At 39.2% G+C, this 27,902-nt stretch overlaps 2 protein-coding genes across 2 annotated transcripts in view; one reads left to right on the top strand and one right to left on the bottom strand.

Annotated features, from left to right (window-relative positions):
- Btg4 (BTG anti-proliferation factor 4) overlaps positions 1-27,902 on the bottom strand; it is a 101,054-nt gene that overhangs the window by 21,084 nt on the left and 52,068 nt on the right. The gene's annotated exons all lie outside the window — the stretch shown is intronic.
- Hoatz (HOATZ cilia and flagella associated protein) lies at positions 1,081-25,070 on the top strand. The gene is made up of 7 exons (XM_074066755.1): positions 1,081-1,280; positions 4,981-5,438; positions 6,048-6,077; positions 6,507-6,577; positions 21,678-21,737; positions 22,308-22,357; positions 24,834-25,070. Exons 2-7 carry the CDS (start codon positions 5,213-5,215, stop codon positions 24,889-24,891), a joined length of 495 nt encoding a protein of 164 aa, XP_073922856.1. The 5' UTR covers positions 1,081-1,280; positions 4,981-5,212; the 3' UTR covers positions 24,892-25,070.

The raw sequence follows: 27,902 nt of genomic DNA, 5'->3' as shown, positions 1-27,902 counted from the left end.
CTCAAGAGACTGTGTTCTCTAAAGATGGAAAATATTTAACATGCTTGCTTCTACTTCAGAAGCCATAACTAAGACTTCCAGCCACTTTAATTATGAAGCCTATTTTGTTAGATTGTTTCTGATATACCTAAAAGATAAATTAACATTTTTATACTGAAAGCAACAGTATTGATTAATCAATAAACATAAACAAGAAGCTAATTAAGAATCTAGTGCACTTTTCCTAATGAGCATACAATGAAATGAAAAGTCTGGAATTAGAAAAATTGCTAGCAGTTCAGAAAATCTCTCAAATTTAAACAGATTCTTCAAAGACACCAAACTGACTTCAATTTAGTCTTGCTTCAACATACAAACCAGTTCTTAAGTATACTACCTTGAATGTTTGTTAGGAAGGTAATCTGACATTTGATGAGCTATATAAAAATCAAAACATGGTTTTATAGTTCCTAAGAGTAAACATGCATTTAAAACACAAGCTTAAAAAGAAGCTGCTACATCATTTCTATTCAGTCTCATTCTTCACTTCTTCCCCACCAATCTCCTTCAAAGGTTCAGGTGGTGTGCTGGTGGGAGTTACAGGGAGGGAGCACATCATCTCCACCTTTTGTAACTCTCAACTCCCATCAACCTCCTCTTTTATCTAGGAGTGGAAAATTAAGCCAATATAAATTTGCCAAAGCTAAAGTAGCAAGTGTTTGTTTTCGATATTCTTCGAGGTTTCCTACTAATCACCAACCTCACCACCTCAACTCCTTAGAGCTCCTTCCTCATCTCCCTGATCACCAACCGCCTAGAAATTAAAACAGTAAACAATGCCCCTGAAAGGTGCCTTCCTGGTGCTGTCTAAAACAAATGCAGTCTTCTGTTTCAGCATTTTAAACACCGAAAGCATTCTTACTTAGATTAAATCACAGGTCTCCCTGGTCTGCAGGCATGCCTCAACATGACCCACAGAGGCAATGAGATCCTTGGAGTTTCTCTAGTAACTGCAGGCCAAATCAACAGCAACCCTAAGAACAAGCATTCTTTCTTTTTTTTTTTTAATTTTTTTCCCAAACAGAACTAGGCCACACACATTTTTTGCCTTTATTTTACCTTTTTAGCTGTACTAGATACAATGAAGCTGCATTTTAAAAATTACTTCAGGAGACAATGCATCTTGGTGATTTTTATATATGAGGGATTTCTTTAAATTATCTTCGAAGAAAAATTTTAAAAATAGAATTTTCAAGACATCTAAGGCAATCATCACCTTGAATGGCAGCAATCCAGTTCAGGTAAGATTATTTAACATGGAAGTCATGATCAAAAAAAAAAAAAATCAAACAGGAAGAAGCATCAAGTATCAGAGTGGGTAAAAATGACTAACAATTTGAAAGACCAGAACTGCTTTTAGAACTATTTCTTCACAAAATTTACAGGCCTGCGTGTTGTTAGTGGAATGGAGACCATTTCTGATCCCTATTTTACTCATGTATGTGTACCGAAATGAGTGTGGTGATTTACATAGTGTGCTCAAACACTGTGCCCCTCCCAGGTACTGGATGAATGAAGACAAAGTACAGTTATGTGCAGACGATATCTTTTACAAGTTGATTTTACAATTGACATGTTCTTCTTCACTTTGATTTCTTACTCTTGCGGTTCACAGAACAAATTATGCTTCTGGCAAAAAAAAAAAAAATATGCCGTCTTTCATATTCAAAGATAATGCAATCCATGCTTGGGAAGTTCTTGTGTTTTAATAGTTTGACTTTGGAATTCATGTTAAATGAGGATTATTGGCTCCAATTCATGTTGCTAGTGGTATCTGTGAGGCTGTTGGTTGGGTTTAGGAATCAATCTGTAGTTGTGAAGTTTGCTTTAGAGCTAAGGCAGCAGGCCAACGAGTGCTCCTATTATACTGGGTGCACAAAGACCATACTCTAAGGGGACTACTTCCAATTGAGTTCCATAAAGTGTGTAGTGAGAGAATCTGCCTTGTCCTTTCCTGGTTCATTCACTAAAGGAAAGGAGGGGAAAGAGTAACTAGAGGAAACAATTTTAGTAAAGATGACCCAAAAGTCCTCTGTCACTGTCCCCTTTGTCCAACCTACTCCAAATGCACACAAACAAATCCACATCAATCAGATGTGAAAAAATTTTAAGAACAGGAAAATGTTTACTGTGATAAGACATTCTTTCTCAGGCCTTTACAGACCTCACCCTTCATTTCCAAATGTACTCCTGCTTCAAGGCCCGACAAACCTCACCTCCTCCAGGAACCCTCTCTGACCTGTTATTACAGTTCTCATTGACAATTCCCCCTTTATTTTTCTTAGTAAAGTCTATTCCGTTTGGAAATTATATACTTTTAGAATGGTAAATAATGTGTGCTCGTTTTGTGTCACCGCCTAGACTGTTAGAGACGTTAGCATGGACGGTAGAACCGATGGCCTCCAAGCATTGAATATATATAGCAGGTATTTCAGTAAATATGGGCTGGGAGTTGTAATGGTTTTGCCTAAAGCTGACCTTGACAGTACAAAACCAAAACCACCCCATGCTCTCAAAAGGACCACACTTTGATCTAACAAGATCACCTAATTTGGCCCTATCAAAGTCTAGGGTCAAATCCCAGAGGGAAGAAGAGAGCACTGCCTGGTAGGACTGTCAAAGGCAGTCCTGCCAGGCCCATTCCCTTTGGAAAGTTCAAGTTTGTAATCTGAGGCACCTGGGAAGCTGTTTTCTGAGCAGAAGGGGGGCATGAAAACTGGGGAAGGAAGGGGGAGAACTGCTGGGCTTCTTGGGCAATGCCCTCTGGCTATACCCGGGAGAGAAACTTCTCAAGTATCTGTGCCTCCATTGTGGGGGGGGGGGTGTCTTCCCAGGAGGCCCCACCCAGGCCCTCCCTGGGCCCCATCGCGCAGCTTCCTCCCCTCCCCCAGCCCGCCCCGCCCCCCACCTCGCGCCCGCCCCGCCCCCTCGGCCCTCGGGGTTCCAAGGGCAGTTGGCCGCGCAGCTACGGTCACTCGGCCAGTCGGAGCTGCGGGGCGCACGGGGTGAAGAGCGGCTCTAGGGTTTGGGCTGGGAGCTGCGAAGTTCTGTGAAGCCGGCCAGGCCGGGCAGAGGGAAGTGGGAGTAGGGTCCGAAGAAGCCAAAGGCGGGGTGCCCGGGAGGTGCAGGAGACCGCGGGAAGGGGAGCCCGGGGGGGCACTCCGGGGCCACCTGGAGTCGGGGGCGCGGCCCTGGGGGGAAGGATGGATGTGGGGGTTGGGGGGGGTCCCTGGACAGCGCCTCCCGCTGGCCGTGTGTTACCCGTGGGGTGCGTGGCCAGCTCCGGGGTGGGTGGGGGGGGGGGACCAGCGCATCCGTAGGGACTCGGTGCCGGTGAACCCTCGCCCTGGGCCGGGGAAACGGGAAGGTGGAGGGGGACCCGACCCCGCGGTCAGGCCGCGTGCTCGGGGATACCATGTCGGCACTGCGGAGCATCCTGGAGCTGCAGGGGCCGGCGCCCGGTGCTCGGTTTGTAGGCAGTGTAATTAGCTGATTGTACTATGGCGCTTGCAATCACTAACTCCACTGCCATCAAAACAAGGCACAGCATCTCCCGCCGCCCCGCCGAGTCTGAGAGCCCCGAGCTGCGCTGGGAGAGCGATGCGTCAGCGATGGTCCGCGAGCACGTTGCCAAAGTGCGAGTAAAAACCCACGGGAACGCGCGGGCGGCTCGCTCCAGACCCGGGGCAATCGGGGGCGCTCTCTAGGAGTCGCTGCAAGACGGTTACAATCTCAGGAAAGCCACCTCAGTGGAGTCGAATGGCTTTAAGATATAAGGGCATTTAAGCTGCTTGGAGAAGCCCCTCGTGTAACAGTGCCGTAGGCTGTGCTTTTATTGTGCCTTATTTCCCATCAACAGTAGGGTAGTCACCAAGCCAGTCACCAAAGTGAATTACAACTTAACCAGTGACTTGCGGGTCACAACGTCCTCGGGCACCAACGGCAAGGTTTTTTTCTGAGTCTAGTTACTAGGCAGTGTAGTTAGCTGATTGCTAGTAGTACCAATCACTAACCACACGGCCAGGTAAAAAGATTGGGATTCATCCAACTGTGTGCAACGTCAGTGGTGGTGGGGGGTGGGGAAGGCTACTGGACTACGCTGGGGTTGATTTATGCATTGCCTGTTTGTCAATTGCTCAGCCAAGAGAAAAATTAGCATTTAGCTGCTCAATATGCCATGTATGTAATATGTATGTGTATTTTTTTCAGTTTTCCTTCAGGCTCTTAACCAAAATGTTTTTTAGATGCTTTACATTGGGAAATAGAATTTTTCCCTTAGTGATTGATCTGCTTGTTATATGGACTTGTGATTATATTATTATTGGACTTTCTGTGACATCATATTGTTATTAACGTTTGGAAATAAAGTCTCATGGAGATGTCAGTTATGGATATTATTACCTGTCCATTTCTTTCCACAGTTCCGGTCGCGGTAAGCGCGATGGCTGAAATGGTTACACTGTTCCTAGATTAGCAAAATCTCCTTTTTATAAGGATTCACGAACATTTTTCCACTATTTTACATTAAGTAACTCGGTCCACTTATTAGTTATATCCCTTCTTTTAAGTAACCATTTTCAACGGTTGAGCCCCAGACAACTTTTGGTGGGAATGATTAGTGCACGCAGTTACGATTTAAATCCAGCTTGTTTTTTCTAAGATTTTTCATAAAAGATTGGAGGGGAGGGAATCCCAGCCATACGAATAGGTACCTAAAGGCCCAGTTGAAGCCTCTGACTCTCACAGGCAAGGACTTTAACCGCCTGGTTGAATTCCCCAACGCAGGCCTCAGCGCGGAGCCTTGGCGCTTTTGTCTGGAAGGGGGGATTGGAGCTATGGCGCCAACGAATTTAAAATTCACTTTATTCAGCTATCTTTGGGGAGAGGAGAGGCTGAGTTAGGATTTTAGAGGCTAACGTGCTCCCCCACTGCCTCCGACAGGCCAGGACAGGACAGGACACGTCGCAAAGCTGATGCTCCAAGGCTTGGACTGGCCCAGAGACCTGAGATGGCTGCAAAAGTGGGCTTCACAGGGGCCACCAGCGTGCGGGGACCCCAACAGCTGCGCCAGTAACTAGGGCTTCCGGCCGGTGGCTGTTGGCACCTCGACGGTTCTCGGAGCCGGGCGGGGCGGGAGAGGAGGAGGGACTTTGGAGAAGCGTCCTGGGTTGCCATGGAAAGCGGGCCCAGAGAACCGCCTAGCAGTGCCCAGGAGTCCCAGGAAATTTCCCCGCCCGGATTCCTGGTGTTCACCGGCTGCCCGGAGCAGGATGTCAGTTTGGCTAAGCAGTTCTGGCTCGGGGCGTCCATGTACCCCCCGACCGAATCCCAGCTGGTGCTGAGCAGAGGCAGCAGTCAGCGTCTGGCGGTGGCTCGACCCTCTAAGATGTCCGTGGTCGGTGAGTCAAGTAGTTGCCTCCTAGCCTTCATTTCTCCTCCATCCTAATCAATCTGGAAGATACCAGACCTCCTTCTGGAAAAACTGCCCAGCCTTATAAAATGCTTTCATCTCAAATGCTTGAAAGGCTTGCACATAGTACTTCATACACAAATACGTATTTTATCTATACACTATATAGTGTACAGATACACCTGAGACGTATATACAAACACATATATAAATAGTTCCTGAACCCTTCCTGTCATCCTTCCACCCAAATAGGTTCAGTGGTATCACTGTTATATCTAAAAATACTTCTTAAGCATCTCAATTTTGGCATCCACTTGACAAACTACAATCTACTTGGGTTATTATGGAATAATCCAAGGAAATGGTATAGCGTTGGCTGAAAAGATATTAAAGATATTAGTATTTGCATAATTGAGTTCAAACTTGAAAGCACTAGAGGAAATGAAAAGCAAGTCAACTTTGGGAACCAAGTTCAAGGACCAGTAAGCCCTTTAGAAAATTGTTACTATGCAATATTTACAGGTATAGAAAATTCAAATACATCTGCTGTTGTGGTCTTTTCCAGTGGTTACTTTACTTTCCTTTTGTATTTTTTTAGAGAAAAATCCTGTCCAGTCTGAGAATAACAGTAAGTACCAAGTTTAATGCCTTTCTGACTCCTAGGTTACTTTACACTTTGATACCACTTTCTGAGTTTCATACCTAAGACCTTGCCTTAGGGACCACACACTATTTATCCAGAGCCCAAACATACATTTCTGTAACAGTTTTATAGAAATGTAGAAATTGGAAACTTTGATTCTACACATCTATTCTCTTCTGAGACCTCTGGTGTCGCCACTCAAGTTTACTCATCAGCTAAAGAGATTAGAGGTTCCCTGGAGCGCCATAGCTAATGAACTCTCCATTTATTTATGACTGGTTAGAAGGTTTCAAGGTACTGTGTGTAGTTGTGTGTACCTTCCTATTCTTTTAGCCCTTCTCCAATTCTGTGTCGATGTTATCATAAAATCACGATAAAATTATTTCAGATTGAATTTGACTTTATTTCCTCTAGAGAATGAAGCTGTCTTTGCTAAAGCCCTGAAGATTCAGGAATCTGAGGAGAAAGAAAAGTATCTCCAAAAGGTAGTAGACTAAATATTTCATGTCTTCTGATTTTCCTTAAATTTCTAAATAATTTTGACTACTTATTTGTTATTTATGTGTTTATTGGTGTTTGTGACATTCTTTTTTTAAACACGTGTATATAAAAATTTGTTCCTGGGCTGGCGAAGAGGCTCAAGTGGTAGAGCACCTGCCTAGAAAGCGTGAGGCCCTGAACTCAAACTGCAGTACCACCAAAAAAGAAAAAAGAAAAAAAAAGATTTGCACCTGGTGTGTCAGCTTATTAGAAAAACCTCTGTAGAATTTTAAGTCAAAAATAAAGAAATTCTATTAAACTTTGGCTATTCTCAGTCTCAGCCAGAATCTGAGAGAAATGAAGATAGATTCACACTTTTCAACCAGGTCCCAAACTACATACAATAATCTAAGAACAAAAATATATAAGAGCAGGAAAATCAAATAGGACTATCTTAATAAGTCAAAATCAAATGATCCCAGGAATGAGTCTGTCATCTAGACCTGTTTTGACTAATGGCTAAAATTGAACACACTGGTGCAGTCGAACCATGTGCTGTGAGCACAGGTCTCTTTTTTGGCAACTTCCCTTGTTTGATCTTCATGACACAGACACAGCCTTTAACTCAGCAGTTAATATGGTGATTTATAGCAACATTGTTTATTCCTGTGAGGTTATAGAAGACTGTTTTGGCCTAATGTCTTTAATCACTGGAGATATTGGCTCACTCTAAAGGATGTATCGGGAATTCCACATAAATTACAGAATGGTACACTTGGATTTGCTGATCACACAAATTCACTTTGTGGACTGCTGATGGTTCCTTCAAAAACTTAGGTGATTAATAACAATTAGCATTTTCTTCTCTTTTTAGGATATTATGTACTGCATATTTATGCCAGGACTGTATAAGAATAAAAAAGCCTAATTTGCAGTGAGTTAAAAACATTAGAAGGCAACTTCTTTTGTACTTTTGGGATTTAATTTTCATTGTATTTCATTTTAGAAAAGGATTAAAAATAAAAGGTTGAAAACAAACTATTAATCAACAAGACAATGATGTCAGTTACAGACAAATATAATCCTAACAGACTGTGATATTAATGATTTTAGAATTGAGCTGGCGTGGTAGCCCATGCCTGTAATACTAGCCAAGCCGGAGGTGGAGGGAGGAGGATCATGGTCAGAGGCCAGCCTCAGGCAAAAGATAGAGACCCTATCTAAATACAAACTAAAGCAAAAAGGACTTGGGGCATGGCTCAAGTGTAGAATGTTTACCTAGCAAGCACAAGGTCCTGAGCTCAAACCCCAGTACCACCAAAATCATTATCATCACCATAATCTTAGAACTGGTTTCCTTGCCTTGGGTCCTTCAATTAATTTATTAACTACTCAATTTATTCCACAGATATTTATTGAGAGTCTGCTATGTGCAAGTACTGTACTAGATGCTGGGCTGCAAAGATAATATGTGGCCCCTGATGTTAAGGAAAATACAATCTGATGGGGGAGACAGCCAATTATAGTCAATAATTATGGTATATTATTATAATAGATAAATACATATAATACTATAAGAACACATTGAAAGGCATAAAAACCAAGCATAAATAATCAAGAAAGCTAGCCAGACACTGGTGGCTCACTCCTGTAATCCTAGCTACTCAGGAGGCTGAGATAAGGAGGCCTGAGGTTGGAAGCCAGCCTGAGCAAATAGTTCTCAAGACCCTATCTCGAAAAATGGCCAACCCTAAAAAGGGCTGGTGGAGAAGCTGAAGTTGTAGAACACCTGCTTAGCAAGCATGAGGCCCTGAGTTTAAACCCCAGTGCTGCCAAAGAAAAAAGTTAAAAAAAAAAATCAAGAAACCTTCCCATGGTGCTCAGTTTGAAGAATGTAGTTTGTCAAAGAATATACAAAGCCATTCTTCAGGATGCACTTCTTATCTTACTAAAATGCTAAGAAGATATTGCTACTCCTCTGTCTTCATTTTTATCCTTCCGCCCCCTCCTCAGTACCCCATTTTGTACAGGATGGAGACCAAACTTCTCAGCATGTCCAGGTTCCTTTCCAACCTGACTGTAACTGGACTGTTCGCCCTAACCACTCTTCCTCTTATGTACTCCCCACACTCTAGATGGTTGGTTCTTAACCACTTTATATTGTTTACCCCTCCTATATGTGCTACTGAAGTGATGAATGGGTAAAATATATTTTTCAATACCTAAATATGCACAGTACCTGCCAAGTTTTGCATTAAGCCAAGGGGTCCTGCAATGCAATATAAAAGATAGTTGTATTTGCTAAGTAGGAGATAAGAGGCCTTACAACCAGTGAGCCAACAGAAACGAAAGAATTAACCAAACAGTGCCTTCTGAGTATGGAGAAAAATTTAGTCAGTACTATGCTGTACAATTCTATTCAAATAATGCTGGAATAGTCAAGTTTCTATTACTATAACAAAATACCTGAGCTAGTTAACTTAAAAAGATGAAAGGAGGCCAGGCATGGTGGCACACACCTGTTTGATCTCAGCTACACAGGAGACGGAAGAGGGAGAATCCTGGTCTGTGACCTGCCCTAGGCAAAAGCAAAACCATATCTGGGTATGGCTCAAGTAGTAGAGCACTTGCCTAGCAAGTGCAAAGCCTGGAGTTCAAACCCTAGTACTCCCAAAGAAAAGGACAGGTTTCTTTTGGCTCACAGTTTTGGAGGTTTCAGTCCATGGTTGGTTAGCTCCATTGCTTTGGGGCCTGTAGCAAGCAGTGCATCACAGCAGAAGCATAACTAGATGCTAGAGAGAGACAGGAAGAGAGTAGGGTCCCACAGTCTCTTCAGGGACATGTCCCCAGTGACCTAAAACTTCACACTATATCCCACCTCTTAAAATTTCCACCACCTCTATGATAATTTAAATATGAAATGTCCCCATAACCTCATGTATCGGCCAGTTGATGGGCTTTTGGGAAGTGATTGGATCGTGAGGGCTCTCACCTAATCAGTGGATGAATCCCTTGATGGATTCATAATATGATGAGGTTATTAGAAGGTGCTGAAAGTAGGAGGTGGGGCCTAGAAGGAGGAAGCAGGTCACTGGAGGTGGGGGTATCCTTCGGGTAATATCTTGCCCTGGCCCTTCCTGTAATCCTGTTCTCTCTGCTTCTGTCCGCCATGATAAAAGCTGTTCTTCTCTGCCATGCCCTCCCCGCCATCATGGACAGAACCCTTTTGCAACCATGAGAAAAAATAAATCCTTCTTCCCTTAAGTTGTTTATGGCAGGTATTTTGGTCACAGCTCTAACTAAATACAACCTCCCCAAAGCACCATGGGTTGGGGACCAAACCTTTAACACATGAGCCTTTGAGAGACATTCCAGACCCAAATTATAGTGAATTCCATGACACAAAAAGGCAGCCAAAGAATCCTGCAATATCTGAATGCTCTCATAGCTGTCCTCAGATGATATTGTGATAGTTTTACAAAAACCAATTTATTGAGTGTGTATTGAGAACTTTGCATTCATCAAGCCACAGACTCCTTAAAATAGCCCCTCATGAATATCACCAGATGATCAAACAGGCTCCACTGATTTTCCAGAGTTCCTCACTGGTGGCAGAGCCTAGATTCAAATTCCTGTATCCTAACTCCAAAATCCATGAGATTAACCTTTTAATAAACTCATCCTATTGCAGTGATATCTGACTGTGGCAATGTTCAGGTATGATCCCAAATATTCTAAAATTCAAAACTATGCCATGAATACAAGTGAGAAACACTGTTTCTGGCCCATGGAACTATAAGCTGCTTCTTCAACCTGCAGTGCACTCCCGTGCCTCGCCTGACCTGCTCCTCCCCATTTACCTTCAAGGCCTGGCTCCCATGCCAGCTTCTGAAAAGCCTTCCCAGAGGTTACCTAGGACTAGCAGAATAAATGGCTCCCTTCTCTGTGCTTGTGGGGCAAGTCACCGATCCTCTCACATAGTACTTTTTACAGTCTCTGATCTAGGCAGTCGTGCCTGCTTCTCTCCTTCTAGATCATAAGCACCATAACATAGTGGACTTTTGAGACAAGAAGTTGGGTTTGCAAGCCTAATTCTGCCACTTACTCTTTGTGTGACTTTGAGGAATATACTTATCCCCTGTGATGCTCAGCTTCCTCAAATGGAAAAGGATAAATGAAGTTTAAAATCTACCTCAAAGTTGATGCAAGGTATGTGAAGCGCTTGGCCATGGTTTGCCCTTACCAGGTGTCCTTTGTAAGGACAGAGTTCATGTCTTACTTGGTTAACCCAATGCCTTTCTGATTACTTAAACTCAAAAAATATTTGTTCATTGAATAACTAAGTGCATAATTGAACTTCTTAATCACTGTTCTATAGTGATACTTCTTTTTCTCTAGTTTTTTTTTCTTTCTTTTTTTTTTTTGATGCTGGCATTGAACACCAGGCCTCATGCATGTACTCGGTCTCTGAGCTACAACTCCAGCCCTGTGATAGTTCAATCTTTTCCACATAGATGCATCTGGCAAATTTTTTCTAGGTTGATAATTTTTGCAAGAATGCTCCCAAAATCTTGAATAATGGAAGGGATGAATCAAACCAAGTTACGATATATGTATATATGGAAATGTTGCAACAAAACCCCCTGTATAACTATCATATACGAATAAAAAGTTTTAAAAAAAGAATATTCCCCAAAACTAATCAATAAGCACATCTCCTCTTCTTAGTTTGCTTTTGTGTCTGTGTGTGTGTGTGTGTGTGTGTGTGTGTGTGTGTGTGTGTGTGTGAAAGCAGGAGAATTTGAGACAGGGTATAACTGTGTAGCCCAGGCCGACCTCCAATTAGTAATTCTACTGTCTCAGCCTCCCTAGTACTTGGATTACAGGTGTGTGCTACCATGCCCAGCTCAGTTTTGGTTTTATCTCATGGGTCCGGATATGATAAATTATTGAAACAGAATTAACTATTGAAACAGAATCTGTTTTTTTATGCTACTGTTTTTTCTATGTCTGTAATACTTTCCTGTATTACTGCCATCACTAGCCTATAATTGTTAGCTTGATGGTAGAAAATAAATGGGGAAAGAGTATTTTTAAGTAGTAAAACATTTATCATAATCTATATAAGAGGATTTTCTACATTCTTTGAACATATACATTGATAAGCAAATTCCAGATATAATTTCCATCTTAAAGTGGGGGAAAGCATTTCCCATAAATTATCTTGAAGCTTAATTCATCACTTACTCCTTAATATTAACGAAAATCTAGGAATTCATTGTCCATCTCTTCTAAAAGTGCTTATGTAGACCCCTTTCCCAAATAGATATTGATTTTTCAGTTGTTCAAGTTTTTAAACTTTAATGTTATTCTTCATTTTAGAATATTTTCCAGGTATGCATTATAAATGCTTTTGGTTAGTGAACAAAATGCTATTAATCATAACTACTATTTCTGTGATGGATATCCATGGCAGGAAATCAAAAACAATTGAGTCTGTCAAGATTAAATGGCTTACTGTGTCCATAAAGGAAACCTTATGGCTCTATCCTGGACCATTATTCTTCCTTTGAGAGTTCAAAAGTAGTCTGAAAACATTATAATAAATGAATAGTCAGCTTATTCTTTGAAATCATAAAACTAATTTGCTTTTCAGTTTTACCACCTTTAAGAAAGCTCTTTAACTGATTATCTCTTTATAAAGAAGAATTATAAATAATTCATTTGCTGGAAGAATAAAGAGGTCAGAGCAGTACTTGAGGCACATAGAGAGAGATGAACGTTTGGAAATGCCCATTTGGAATCAAAGTTGTAACATGAGTGAATATAAAGGTGTTTACAAAGAAAACACCGATCTGCGAGGCAACATCTAAGTCAGGGTCTTTGTTGGAAACGGGTGTTAGATTGTTCTATTACATATCCTGTACAACCGATACAGACCATAGTCCAAGCCTGCTATAAGACACTTCCTTGAACCAAAATCAAATCATGTAATGATGACATTATTCTTAGAAGAAGAATCGTAGAAGCTTCAAAAAGGTGTATTTTTAGACACTGAGGCATGAAAGTGGAGAATTTTTAACATTACCATCCATTATCTGACATTTTTAAAGTAGTGAAAAGGACACTTAAAATCATTATGTCAGCTTCTAAGAACCAAAACAAAGCTACAGGAGTTCCCCCAGTGTCGTTGCCAGGATGCCATGCAAAAAGAAAACCCTCTCCTGTGTCAGAATGAAAGGGATAGCCTTCCTAGACAGGAGCAGTGCTAGCTGGCTTTCAGTTTTGCTGTCCTTTCCCAACATAACACTTACAAAATTCCTTTTTCAGCATGAAAAGAATACAATAGGAAGTGGGTTCTTTCTCAGCAACAAAAAATAGTCACTTAAAATTCTTGTTCCTCTTTCTTCAAAGTATTCAACTGGAAGAATTATAAAAGCAGACTGTGTGTTTGCATACCAAGCAAATATTTTGGTAGCAAATGATTTTTAAAAAACTATGTAAGTATGTTTTATTCTTTTACAACATCTGTGAGACCAGTGTGTTTTCAAAATTTATTCAATCTTGGGGAAGATGTTTAGGTGATGAAATTCTCTGCTACATCTTCAAGGTCATCATTACTCATAGGTTCCATATTTGCAAATTTTCCTACCAGATACAATTTATTTGTATCCCCCAAAGTCAATAGTCATGCACTTTTGTGTTCATTTGCAGACATGCACAAAATGGTTGAAAAATTTGCTGAGGTCAAACAGTGTGATGCTTTGCTGTCAGCTCTACTGCACAGGGGTGTGTGTGTGTGTGTGTGTGTGTGTGTGTGTGTGTGTGTGTGTGTGATTTTACCATTTAAAATGGTCTTCTGCCTGCTGCTCCTAAGTGCAAGAAGGCTGCCCTGTTTCTTATCAAGAAAATGAATGCATCAGATAAGCTCTGTTCAGCATGAGTTCAATGCTGATAAACCAACAGTACGTTGTAAAACAGAAATACACATAAAACATGGCTATGTGTTCCAGATATGAAACTTTGTGACCAGAGGCTGGTGGGAAGCTAGGAGCAATGGTTTGTTTTCATTATTCATTGTGACTTTCTAGAACATAACTACTGCAGATAAGAAGAATCAACTGTACTCCTAAAATTGGTGGAATCACGTTCTAATGTACAAAGGTGTTCACTATCTGCCTCCTGCCATACCTCCCCAGCCTCACCTACCACCATAACCCTGCAAGTGCAATTTACCCTGTGCCCATTTGAACCACTTATAGTTCTGTTTCTTACTCTGTGACACTGAACCTTCTGTTTCTTTTGGTTGGAAATGCCTCTCTGTCTTTCCTTTCCATTTAGCCAATTCCTACTTGTACTTCCAAACAGTTCAGTGGTCACATTCAAGCCTCTGCTGTTGCCCAGTCTGACATTAATGCTCCTGTCTTAGTTTACCGAGGACCCTATGCATTCCCCTAGATCATCCCTGGAACACAGTACAGCAGTGCATTTGATGTACTTCCCCAGCAGTTTCAAAATTCCTTAAGGAGAAGGATCATAGCTTTTAAAAATTGATAATCATAGAACCTGGCAAATAGTAGATAATCTCCTAACCTACCAAAGAAGTGTTTATGAATGAACAAGAGGGCGATATGATTTGTCTAGACAGGATTTTGTACGATAGCCCAGTTCCTTGAGCTGGATATCATATGAGGTACTCATTTAATAGGACCAAAGGACAGAACACAGAGGGCAGAGGTTCTCAGCTGATACATAGCTGTGCAAAAGGAAGAGTGGAAATACATTGTAGTTGATAGGTCACAGCAAAAAGAGTCCCCAGAGATGATCTCGGAAGAAAAAGATAATAGAAGTGTAAGGGCATGGTGCCAAAGTTTAACAGCATCAAGAGAAGTCTTGTCATGAGAGTGGGACTGTAGGATCAGGCAGTGAAAATAAGGCAGGGCAGTTGTGCCAGAGTGTCCGGAATACTAGACAAGGAATGAGAGACAAGGAACTGGACACAGAGCAAAACAATACTCCATATGCTAGAACTTCTACACAAAAGAAAATTTGTGCAAGATTTATCTTATTTATGTGCCTGACTGATAATTGCATTAGACACTGGGGTACAGTGATGAACATCAACAAAAATGTTTTAAAGATATGAACTTTGCCCTTGACTAAAACTTGCAGCTTAATCAGGGAGAGAAATATTTATGAAAGAATTATACATGATGTTAGGAGAGCATTTAAGAAGGTGGTATTGATCCAATCACAGGAATCATGGGAGATTTCTACAAAGATTAAACTGAGTTGGGAGGAAGGGTGGCATTAACTAGGCCTGATGAAGGAGGTAAAGGGAACATCGAGAGGGTGGTCCATGCCACAGAAACAGCATGTTCAAAGACCCTATGCTAGGAAAGGCATTGTGCACCTTGGAAGCTGATTGACCAATTTGGATATTAAAGAAGGTTATGTCATAATAGGAAGCATAAAATGCCACCGAAAGGTTTTCATATTGGGAATTGATAATATTAGATTTATTATCAGAGACCTTTGTGTGGAGAAAGAACCAAAAGTGGCCAGGAGTGGGGAAACCAGACTAGAGACAATTGCATTCATCCATCAGGGAGGTGTTGGCTGATGGGATTAGGATGGTGACAGTGGGGTGGGAAAAAGTAGATTTGAGATATATTTAGGAAGTAAAACAGCTAGAACCAGGTTATATGTTGAATATAGAAGGTAAGGCATAGCGAAGTTATCAAAAGTAACTCATAGTTTTCTGGCTTGTATAACAGGATGGATAGTGCCATTCTTTGAAATAAGGAATATCAGATGAAGGTCAAATGTTGGGTTTTTTGGAGAGGAAGATTAAAAATTCAGTTTAAACTCACCCAGTTTAGACTTGCCTCTGAGATAGGTATGTGGAGCTGTCAAATCGACCTGTGAATATCTAGGCTAGAAAGTCAGAGAGGTATGAGCCAGAGACAAAGTCTGTGTATGGGAGTTCCCTTCCCCCTCCTTCCTAAGTCCTTCTGGGGCAGGACAGGAAAGACATATCTGAAAGATGAGGTCAGTCCATTCTCCCATTCATGTATCTGTGAAAATCTTAGTGTCTGTAGACTTTTGTTTACTAAAGACAAGCCCTGATAATTATTGCAGACAGTATCATTAGCAGCAAATAATTCACATAGTGAGAGGTATCCATAAAATATGTATGCTTTATCAAATTTAAAAGTGTAGTGTTCATTTTATGTTCACTTTTTCCACATTAAAATCTCACCACTTTTTTATGTACCTTTATTATTACTAAAGCAGAGTTTTAAAAAATCACTTACATATTTGCCCTGCATGCATTTGTGTGTGTGTGTGTGTGTGTGTGTGTAAATAAAATAAATAAAACAAGAGCTATATTCTTCAGGCAATTATTACTGGTTTTCTATTAAGAGATATGTAAAATAAGTTAGAAAATATGTATAACAGAACTGAGGAAAATACAAATTTTCTTCCCCATAACATAAATTCATACTTTATTAAAATCAATATTTAAGAAAAATTTGTATTGATTCCTTTTATATAATAACTATTTTTTTCTCATTTTAATAAACTTATTTTTTAATGAAAATTATATAGAGCTGGGAATTGAGCCAGGATAAAGCAATGTCCAGAAGGCATGAGAAGGCGCTTAGATCTGCATCTTTTTCCTGCAAGTCAGCATTTTTCCTTCCTACAGCATCTTCCACCCACTCCCATAGATTACTGCAGTTAAGTCTGCCTTCTGAAGTCATATCAGTGCTGCAGAAAGCCTTTTCACTGATTATTCAGCCTGTCTTTTAAAGTGCACAGTAGTTTTTTTGAGGTCTAATAGTTCTGTATCTTATTACTTTAGTAGATATGAATTACCATCTGGCAGTCATAGAACCTACATAGCTGTTTTCAGTCAATAGATACAGAGAAAAGTAGTGAATTCATAGAATAAGTTCATAGTTGGTGGATTCTATTTTCAAAATCTACAAGCCAATAGGTGCTTACTACCTCTTGAAATCAAGCCCAAATGTGAGTTTTTCTTTTTTTACTGATAGTTTTACCTTAAGCCTATCATACTTCTGATGTTCCTCAATATTGAATTCATAACACAAGTGAAATGGAGCCTACTGAGGATTAAGATTCTATGTAGAATAGAACTGAAATCCCCTCATGGCCTTATAGGACCATTAACTCCAATCATTGACATTAGAATTAAAAATTAAATTATGGAACCTCAAGATAATGAAAATTATTTAATATTCTCAATCTCTGTTAAGCCATAGAACCTTGATTCTGCTTAGGTAACATTCTAAATTTGAGGATGTAATTCCTCAAATGTTTATAGTTAACATAATTGAATATCTTATCACAAATACTTAAGTTTACATTAAATAAGATCTTAGAAAGCCTTTAGTTTATAAGTACCACTATAACTCATCTATTCTTTACCCTTCTGCCATTTTTTGCAAAGTGCCATGTGATACCATTAAATAAAGTTTCAAATGAGTAAATTTAATTCTAATCAAGGCTGACCCCAAACTGGATTAATTCCTCCCTCTCTTTCTGTCTGAGAGGGGATGGAAGGGGAGAGAGAACTCCAAAACCATATTGGAGCAAAGGAAGTAGAGGGTGTGGAGTCAAACAGAACTGGAAATGAGTTTGAATCCATGGATCTATCAGTTATTAGTTAGCTAAGTGACCCTGGGAAAAAAATGCTCATTTTTATGTGTAAAGGAGGTAATGAGGCCTACCTCACTGCATTATGAAGATGGAACGAGTTCTCTAAGGAACTCACACAAGGCTTGACAACCTAGAACTTACTCAATGAAAATTTGTTTTTAATCTTCTCTGATTTCCCTGTCTTCCTTTATTTTTAACCTATAATTGAAAAATAAAAATTTTATGACTGCTTTTTTTAGTGGCACTGGGATTTGAACTCAGGGTCATACACTTGCTAGGCATGCTTTCTACCACGTAAGCCATGCTCCCAGCCCGAAAAATTAAAAAATATTTATTTATTTTTATTATCATATTATCATTGTACTGGGGGTACATTGTGACGTTTATAAAAGTTCTTACACTATATCATAGTTGAATTCATCTTCTTTGTCCTTTCCTCCCCCCATTCCTGGAAGAGTTTCAACATGTCTCATTTTTCCATTTTCACACATGAGTACAAAATAAGCTTTAGAATATTAAATGGAAATGCTTTGACTGAAGTAGTCAATCTCGAAGGATGATGAAGCAATTACAAAGGCATGGTCACACAAGAACACAAATCCTCCAGGGCACCAGAGGCTCCCGCCTGTAATCCTAGCTACTCAGGAAGCAGAGATCAGGAAGATCACAGTTTGAAGCCAGCCCAGAGCAAATGGTTCACCAGACCCTATCTCAAAAAACCCATCACAAAAAAAATCGGACTGGTGGAGTGGCTCAAGGTGAAGGCCCTGATTTCAAGTCCCACTACCCGCAAAAAAAAAAAAAAAAAAAAAAAAAACTAAATCCTGATTAAAAGCCAATCAAGACTGGCTTGGCCATAGTGTTAAAATGTTTCGTAATGCTTTCCCTTAGTCATGTATTTAGTTACCACCTGCAAAAAGAAAAATGACCACTTAAGATGTATTTTGAAATTTCAACCGTGGAGTAGAAATAGAGAGAGAAAAGTTAGTTCTGCAGGTAAATAAAAGATAATTTATCTTCTCATAGTGCCTCTCTCAACAAGTGTTAATTAGGAGGTGAACACCATGATGATGCTGAAAGTCTGGATCAGTGGTTCTCAACCAGACTGAAAACCATCTGGAAAAAGAATATTTTCAACCATCTCCACACTTTGCAACACTTTGCACTAGCTCCCTGACAGAAGCTAACTTACTGCAACCAAGGTGCCAGGAGAGGGTGCAAAGGACCGTGGGGAGACCCAAGCCAAGCCAAGGTGAACCCAGCGGTCTCGCTAACTGGTAGCTGAAATTAGTGGAGATGATAAAGATGTCACTGCCTGTTTGCTTTGCTTGTTTATCTGTTTTGCATTGTTGATCATTTTGTTTGTTTGTTTCCTGAGCCAGTTTGGCAAGTTATTTTTTCTAGAAAATTGTCCATTTCATCTGTATTTTCAAACTCATTGATATAAATGATGTGCAGTGTTTTTAATCATCTTTTTAATCTCTGTCATAAATATTAACCTTTTATTTCTAATTACTTGTATCTTTTTTCCTTAAGTAATCATGACAAAGTAATATCTATTTTAATAATCTTTTCCAAAAACATTTGTCTCTATTATCTTCTATCATATTTTTCTCTTCTATGTTCTTCATTATTGATTTTTATAACTTCTTCCTTCAACCTTGGGTTAGTTCTGATTTTCCTTACAACTTCCTTCCCTCTTTACTTTGTTTCTTAATTTTCCATTTTATCTTTTTTCCAATACAAGCATTTAAAGCTACAAATATTAAGACATTATTAATGTAAATTATGATCTCAAGATTTGGTTTTAAGAATTAAATGACCCAAATTTCTTATTGTTTTAAGAATTAATTAAATAACCCAAATGTCTTACAAACTTCCATTGATGAATGCAACCAAAACACAATGGTTAAAAATGAGAACTCCTTTGTTATTATGAAATTAACAAATTGTTCTTCCCTGCTAATATTGCAAATTACAAGGATTTTTCTCTTACCATTGGATTATATAGTTTTCCTGGCAGAGATTTCTTAAAATAGTTCATGACATTGTTGGTCAGATGACACAGATGTTTACAGTAGTTTTGTTGTTCACTCTCAGGGAACATGTCCAGGAAGCAGAAATCAAATCACACATGAAATCTTTGTTTCTAGTATACTATAATATAAACCTGATTATACACTAAGATCTGTTGTAACAAAAAAGGAACTTAGGCCAAAGAAAAAAATGCATGATATATTATTCTTGAATCCTATAACTAAATATTCATATTTTTATATTAGAAGCACGACAATATAACTTGCCTATGACTTCCCAAGAGTTACACAGAAAATAATGACATAATTCTATTCATAGGGGACTTTCAGAATTAAACTTATCCAGTGTTGGATTTCATTTTGCAAAAGTTTGTAGGGGGATTGGCTTGGTTAATAATTCTGTATTCGACAGTACGAAATGATTCTACTCATACATCATGACTCCATTCATTCAATTCAACAAAAATTCATTCAGTAACATAAAGAAGCCACTTCTGAGCTCTAAGGAAGAATAACAAATGAATCAGATTCTGAAAGAGACATGCAGCAACTAAGAAATGTTATGGGAAGAGAAGATCAATACCATAATGAAGGTATAAAATGCTGTTACCTGAGACGGGAGGGGCTCATTCCAATTGAGTACACATTTAATGGAAAAGTTGGAAAAGAAACTAACATTGAATATGTGGAATGAAAACATCCCAGGTCTTTATCAATAGACATTACTTCATTCAATCTGTAACACTATAACAGATATTATAAAACTTAGCTTACTTTTCAAAAGTACTTTTTCTTCAGTAACTATGATATAGGATGCCTAAAATATAAGTAAAAAGTAAAAATTATTCTCCACAAATAAATTAAAATTTTGTAGGCTCATAAAAGTCACAATTCATACGACTTGAACAGAATGATACAAAGCCACGGCACCCAGTGGGCCTGGTCCAGCTGCTGATTACAGCTGCCCAGCGTGGGCCCTCCTCTCCTGTGTCAGATCATGCCTGAAGTTTCTAGCTTCTTTTGCAGCTGAGCCAGGGGGACTGAAATCTCTCTGAGGAGTTACTTAGCAATGCAGCAGCTTGTAGGGCTTTATGTATCCTTTTTCTCCTCTGTCTCAGAAGCTCTCTCCTATCCCGTCTCTGTCATTAACTGGCAAAGACCACTTTCAGCTCTGAGTACAGGCATCACCAACTTTGGATGAGTCCCCATCCCCAACTCACACATGCCCTAGTGTGAGTGAAGGGTCCCTAGCTTTAGTTCTCTAATTGTAGACTATATAACCCATAACAGAGCCAGTGAAATGATATACTTGTCTTTTTCTACAGTCACTTTACAGGCAATAATTGTGTTTTGTTCAGCCATTAACACAGAAATGTTACATCATAGGTGTTTATTATGGGTTGACATATGTCCCTACACTCCCAAAAAAAGATACACTGAAGTCCTAACCCCCAGTACCTCAAAATGTGACCTGATTTGGAAATAGGGTCATTGCAGAGAAATTATTTAATGACTTCTTATAATTATTTAATGACTTCTTATAATGACTCTAGTCATTATACGAAGATGGCCATACAAAAACAGAGACTCAGGGAGAATGCCATGTGACAATGAAGGCAGAAATTCGAGTTACTATAAACCAAGGAATGCCAGATTGCCAGCAAACCACCAGAAACTAGAACTAAGCAAAGAAGCCTAGAGGCTGCTAGCCTCCAGAACTCTGAGACCATCATAGCACAGTTTAGTAGTTTTAAGCCACTTGGTTTGTGTTACTGTTACAGCAGCCCTAGGAAAATAGCACAGTACTCAGTACTAGAATAGATAGATGATTTAGAGTTTTTCTCTGCCTTCAACAAATCTGTATCTTACTCTCACTTCTTCCTACTTTCTTTTAGCCTTAATATAAATGAGATTTCTTTTTAGCTCTATTTGCCTATTTTATAGTCTACATGTTTATAAATCATCATGCCTGCACTAAACTAGGTTTTTATGCTTTGAAACCTTGTCAAGACATAAAGGTGTGCATGTCTTAATAGCTAAAACAGAGAAAGGAGAGATGCCATTTTTAACTTTACTCTACTTCAGTTTCTACACCTGCAAAATGAAGTAAAACTAATTATAAATTACTGAGTTGTTTTAAGAAAATAATGGCATAACGTATATGATGTTCTTAGCATAGTTCGTGTGGCAAGGTCTTAAGAAAAACTAGTTATAGGCCAAAATAAAAACAAAACCAAATTATTTTACATAAATTTATCAAGGAAAAAACATTTTGAAGTTCAGCCAATACCAGAATAAAATGGAAGAATTCTGCTTTCTGCAGATGTAAAGCTTTTATTATTGAATGATAAGACTTATCCACTTTTTTTTTTCATTTAAACAGGCTAAAAGGAGAGATGAGATTCTCCAGCTCTTAAGAAAACAAAGAGAAGAAAGGATCTCGGTGAGACTTATAGGAAGCAGTTTGGTAAATCTATCAGAAAGAATGATCTGTGGTAAATTTTCAGAGGTTTTGTAGGCTGAACCTTAAATGTAGATACCCACAGTGCACAGCCTTCTATACACTGGACAGAGGCAAAACAGAACGGCCAGATAATGTGGCAATAGGTGGTAAACAATTTCCATAATTTGTAGCTCTCCTGGCATAAGAAATGAGGTGTAATTGGTTTTTGTTCGCATATTATAAAGTTATAGGATACTCTAATGCTAATATTTGTTTTACACTGATTGAACTTCCCTAGGTCATACTAAAATGCTAAAGAATGACAAATGATGACACATTAAGTTTAAAAAATAATAATATCACACTGGGAACTTCTGGGTGTGCAAGCACACACTCCTGAAAGAGCCTCAGTTCCCTAACCTAGAACATTCCTGACTGGTGTTTTCCAGTTTTAAGAAGCTAGTCTTTAAAAATTCTGTGATAATTTAACCTTATTTTTCAAGTGAGTTAATTTCAGTTAGTGTAAGAAGCAAATTTTTTTCTTTCTGATTTTATTTGTTTTGTTTTTAGAAAGAACTGGTTTCCCTTCCTTATAAACCTAAGGCCAAAGTACAAGAAAAGTAAGTTTATTTCTGTCAAAAATATTCTCACCTGTTTACTAATTGTCTAAAGAAGCACTTCTTTTTTCTTACTTTGTTCCCTAAAAACTCACACACCTGTCTTCAGGTTTTCTTGCTTCAAATAAACTTCCTTCTCCTCAGAGGTATTAAAGCCTGTGAACCCACCTGTATTATCCATAGACTATGTACTAAGTTGGTGCAAAGTTAACAGCAGATGAACCCTGAGTCTCAGTACACACTCACTGTCCCCTCTCATCCTGGGTTACTGCATTCACCTGCCATCATGCCTTCCCAGCTCCACCCTCCGCTGCCTAGCTTAGCCTTGCCATCTGAGCGTTGTCAGCAGATCTTACAGATGACTTGCCATGAGCCCACCTTTGACATCACTAAGGTTGCCAAAACTACATTCATGTAGCAAAAGGCTTGAGCCTTTTGGTGACGAGTAACAGCCTTATCCCTGGAACAATGTTAGAAAGGGATGAGGAACATGCTCTGGGAGGGTTTGAAAGAAATCCGCTATCACTAATTAAGCATTGATGGCCCTTCACTTACCAAAAAAAAACCCAAAACACCCTCCACTTTTGTATTGAATGAAAACCAGTATGGCTAACTCAACAATGATTATTTTCATACTGTATTCAAAAAAGTAACAGAATTTTAATTATTTTATTGATTTTGAGGTTCTCTTTAATGTTATCAAAATAATAGCCTTAAAGAATGAATATGTCTACACTAAATTTTAAAGCCCTTTCTTTTTGTTTGTTTTTGTTGAGTTTTTTTGACACAGGGTTTTCCTACAGCCTCAGAGTCACAATCTTCCTGCCTCAGCTCCTAAGGACTGGGCTCATGGGCATGTCCCACCACAACCAGCTAGTTAAAACCTTTTTAAAATGAAGAGATTATTTACTCACCTCACTATATTGTCTACACCATGCTCTGCAGCTTCATTTCTTGCATTTTAGCCAGATGATTTTGCTTCTAAGAGTGAAGCAAAACTAGCCCCATCAAAAGATTTACTTAACTGATTCAAATAATGGATGGAGACTACTACTCGAGTAGCTTCACGGATATATCTGGTCACCGAGTAGCTTCACGGATATATCTGGTCACCGAGTAGCTTCACGGATATATCTGGTCACCTTGGATTTTTGCACTTTTTTTTCCATTACTAGAGCTTGAACTCAGGGCCTACACCTTAAGCCACTCCACCAGCCCTTTTTCCATGTTGGGTTTTTTCAAGATAGGGTGTCACAAACTATTTGTCTTCGAACCATGATCCTCCTGATCTCTGCCTCCTGAGTAGCTAGGATTACTGTCACCCAGCTTTGCACATATTTTTATAGAGCATTTCTGCTACTGCTCACATTGATCCACCTAAAGTGACATTATTTTATAGCTTAAACAATTCTCTTAGTTTAAATTCTGTGTATATTCTTTTTGTAATATATTAATTCCTTTTGTAGTATATTAATTCTCTCCTCTATCCCAAACACTGAATTTTCATTACATTTCACAGTGACATCTTCTTCTGAATTTCTTATAGTTACTGTCTGAACCATTCTTGGGCAATTAATCATGCATTACTCTGTGCCTATGTTTTATAATTATTTAACTCTTATTATCTCTTAAAGTATTCAACATTTCACATATTTTCTGTCTTGTCTATACTATCTCATAAGCTTCATGAGAAATTAGGTTGCTAAAAGTGTCCAGAGAATTCAGAAAATATTTGTTAAAAAATAGTTAAGGAATATTATGTACTTCAGTATTAGCTAATTGAGATATTGATGTCTTTATACTATACATTAATGGATAAACTTTTTTAAATTTGATAAATATTTTAGACACAACTTTAAAATACATTAACTTTGCTCTCTTTTATATTCACTCCATCTTTTCCTCTTTGCCCAAGACTCACCTACATACATGGAGATAGCTTGACCATCTCTCTGTCAACAGACCTCCCAGTCAAGTACCAATCAGGCCCATCCCTGTTTTGCTTCTGAGATTACACAATCCATGTATTCAGGGTTGTATGGCCATATACTTCACAGACCTTCTTAGGATAATCTGTGTCCCCTTCCATCAGAAAGAAAAAACTGGAAGGCATATTCATAGAAATGTTTTAGTAGCAATATGTTTATTATTTACCCTAGGAATATTTACATTTTAAAAGAGGGCTGTGTAGAAGGAACAATGTATAACCCAAATAAATCAAGTACCAAGTAGGAGTCTGATTCTTGGGTGAGCAATGTATTTAAGATAGGTGGTCTTCTCCCATGCCTTTCAAGTCACACTGTGCAGTGTAATAACCACTTCTCCACATCTGTTTATACTGGATTGCAAAACCTAATGCAGATCTAGAATCCAAACTAGTGAATTTTCATTGGGGAAATTTTCAAAAGTTTTTTTTGTGCTGCATTGTTTTCACAATATCAGAGTTTTATGTGTAGGAACTGCATATTACTACCAACAGGAAAGTGTCATCAGAGTCAGATAAAAAGGACAAAGAAGAAGTCAAAGCCTTGGACTGATTTGATTGACACATGACAAAGGACAACTTACACATATCTTCACTTTGAAAGCAACCTACACTTACATCAGGATCACTGGATCACAGAACAGTTCAAATATACAAAGAAATAAAGTTAGTGCAGATTTCTAAGAATTTTACTAATTGAACATTTATGTTAAAATAAGCTAATAAAGTTAAATATGCAAACTTCTATAGATTTTATCAATGAATGAGTGACCATGTCTGTCTTCTTTACTGCATCTTACTGTGTTTGACATCACACCATAATTATCCCTCTCGTCTCACACTTTCTCAAACTCCTGTTTACTCTTTTTATTTGAAGAATATTTCCAGAATTTATATATTTGATCTGCAGTATGAAACAACAATCAGAGACTGTATGTGCTCCCCAACTAGACTACTGGTAAAAATAATTATAAGGAAATAAGGATGGTAAAAGCAATTTTTTTTTTTAGGCAATACTAAGGTTTGAACTCAGAGCCTCATTCTTGCAAGGCTAGGCAGGTATTCTACCACTTGAGCCACTCCACCAACCCTTTTCTGTGTTGGGTGTTTTTGAGAAAGGGTCTTAGGAACTGTTACCTGAGCTGGCCTCAAACTACAATGCTCCAGATTTCTGCCTCCCAGGTAGCTAGGATTACAGGAGTGAGCCACCAGTGCCCAGCGAAAAGAGCAATCTTGAAAACTTTAAAAGTCTTCAGTATTCTTGCTGTAAAAATAATCCCTTTTCCAAAATTTGATTTATGCCATTTCTAGAACATGTCTAAATCAGAACTGGGGTACCAGTGGCCTGTAATCCTAGCTACTCAGGAGGCAGAGATCAAGAAGATTGCAGTTCAAAGCCAGCCCAGGCAATTAGTTTGCAAGACCCTCTCTCAAAAACACCTAACACAAAAAGGGCTTGTGAAATGGCTCAAGGTGTAGGCCCTGAGTTCAAACCTCGGTACCACAAATAAAATAAAATCATAACTGAATTGCTTCTAGTTCTGTGAGTCACTGGCTCCTCACAATATGTACATAACCCCCCTGCCAATTTATCTCACTTTCAAGGCTTATTCCCTTTGCTATGTATTGGAAAAGAGAAAGTTAAAGTCCCTTTTGCATTGTCCAAATGGCAGCCTATGCAGGGTTATAGATGCTTCCCCAGTGTTTGCAGCTCTGTTTAGGACTTCCATTCACTTCACTGTTGGCCTTCACCCAAGACATAACCTCCATATGATGCAGCTATCCTACCTTCTGACTATGTACATAAGGTATATATGAAAGATAAGTGGATTTTGTGTCTAGACTTAGGTCCTATCATCAAAATAGCTCATTATATGCAAATATTCCAAAATCTAAAACACTTCTGGTCCCAAGCATCTTGGATAAGGAATACTCAACTGATAATCTCTTAATTAAGTTTGAGCTTGCAAACTAAGGATTAGACCTTAGGCCAAGAAATTTTACAAAGACAAATTCTACTTTGTGAGCTTCCTTGGTGACCAGCCCCCCCTCCCAAGCCCCAGAACACCTGCCTGCACTGTCAGGTGTACAATACTGATAACCCAGAGCTCTCAAGTTTACTACTACTCACACACCTGCAGGTAGCTGTGGGAGTCATCTAGCTTTTTTGGCTTGGCCAGACAGTTCTGCTCAGGGTATAGCACGAAGAATAGCTCTTTCACATTACAAATCTATCGACTGGCCAAAGCAGCTCTGCTCTACTTGCCATTCTCTGAGAATATTCATGGACCAGAGGATATCTGGGGTATGTTCCTCTCAGAAAATGAAGAGAAGTAAGAGAACAAACAAGAACATATGAGGCCTTTTCTGGTCTAGGCTCAGAAAGTTCCAGCTTATTTCTTTTGGCCAAATAAGTCAATCACATGGTCAAACACAAAGACAAAGGATAGAGAAAAATATATTCTACCTATTTAATAAGGGGACCTGCAATATCATGGTAAATGGTGTGTATACTGGGAGGTATAAGATTTGGGGACATTATTGTAATCTATCCCCTGCTTGGTTGACTGTATATGCTAACAAAGTCAATCTGGACAGAGGTCAGAGTATCAAAGAGAGAACTCAGGACATGAGTTAATTATTTAATGAACAGCTTGATTAAGTTGTAATAGATTTTATAATATTGGAAATAAATCCTTTTGAATTGATATGGAGTGCCCAGACACCTGCACATTGACATATATAGTTTTGGCAAACCCTCACAAAACTGTTAAGGTAACTGTTAATGTTACCAAGAGTTAAGTGGAACTCAGAGAGGCTAAAGAACTTGCCAAAGGCCACACAGACATCAAATGAGGAAGAGCAGCATCTGAAACAGAACATCAAGCACCACTTCCAAGTGCTTTTTCCCACAGTGGCAGTTCTGTCTTTGATTGCTTTGATAACCAAGGCTTTCCAGAAGCAATGTGTGCTGGATGTGAAATATTCTAACCAGGACACAAAGAAGGGCTTTGAATGAATTTGCCATTAGATGAACTTGTCATTAGGGTCAGTCCTCATCCTGCTAATAGACTGCTTTCTGCAGTTGCACAAGCTCCTTCTCATCCCCTCCCCAATTCTCAGCAGGTGCCAAAACAGATCCTCTCCTCACTTGCCCAGTTTAATCCAGGCCTGTTTGTCTGGGACTGCAGAGGTTCAGGACCTTAAGAGCTCTGTTTTCTTGACTATTCTGATAAGCAGAAGTAAACTGGGATCATAAACCCAGACGTCCAGAGCTGGAGGCATAGCTCAAGTGGTAGAGTGCCTGTCCCGCAAGTGTGAAGTACCACCAACAGCGCTTCTGCTGTGCTTCACAACCGCATAAAGTGGGGGGAAAAGCAAGCAACCCAGACTCACTTCTGCCACCTAGTTCCTTAGGCCTTGCACAGCAAGCTGTCTTTATTATTTCATTATATGTATTTAAAATAATTTTGTTTACTATGAGAAGTTAATATAAAACAGAGCTACAGAAGAGGGAGCTTAGAAGAGGAAGCACACGTTGAGGGCTAGGTTGATTAGAAAAGC

The sequence above is a fragment of the Castor canadensis genome, chromosome 2, assembly GCF_047511655.1.
Source record: "Castor canadensis chromosome 2, mCasCan1.hap1v2, whole genome shotgun sequence".
Lineage (NCBI taxonomy): Eukaryota > Metazoa > Chordata > Mammalia > Rodentia > Castoridae > Castor > Castor canadensis.
The sequence above is the reverse complement of the archived record's forward strand: the minus strand, read 5'-3'. Positions and strand labels throughout refer to the sequence as shown.

Coding starts and splice junctions, on each gene's coding strand:
- Hoatz (XM_074066755.1), top strand. CDS start 5,213: ATGGAAAGCGGGCCCAGAGAACCGCCTAGCAGTGCCCAGGAGTCCCAG. Junction 6,078..6,506: donor TGTCCAGTCTGAGAATAACA/GTAAGTACCAAG, acceptor TATTTCCTCTAG/AGAATGAAGCTGTCTTTGCT. Junction 6,578..21,677: donor AAGAAAAGTATCTCCAAAAG/GTAGTAGACTAA, acceptor TCATTTAAACAG/GCTAAAAGGAGAGATGAGAT.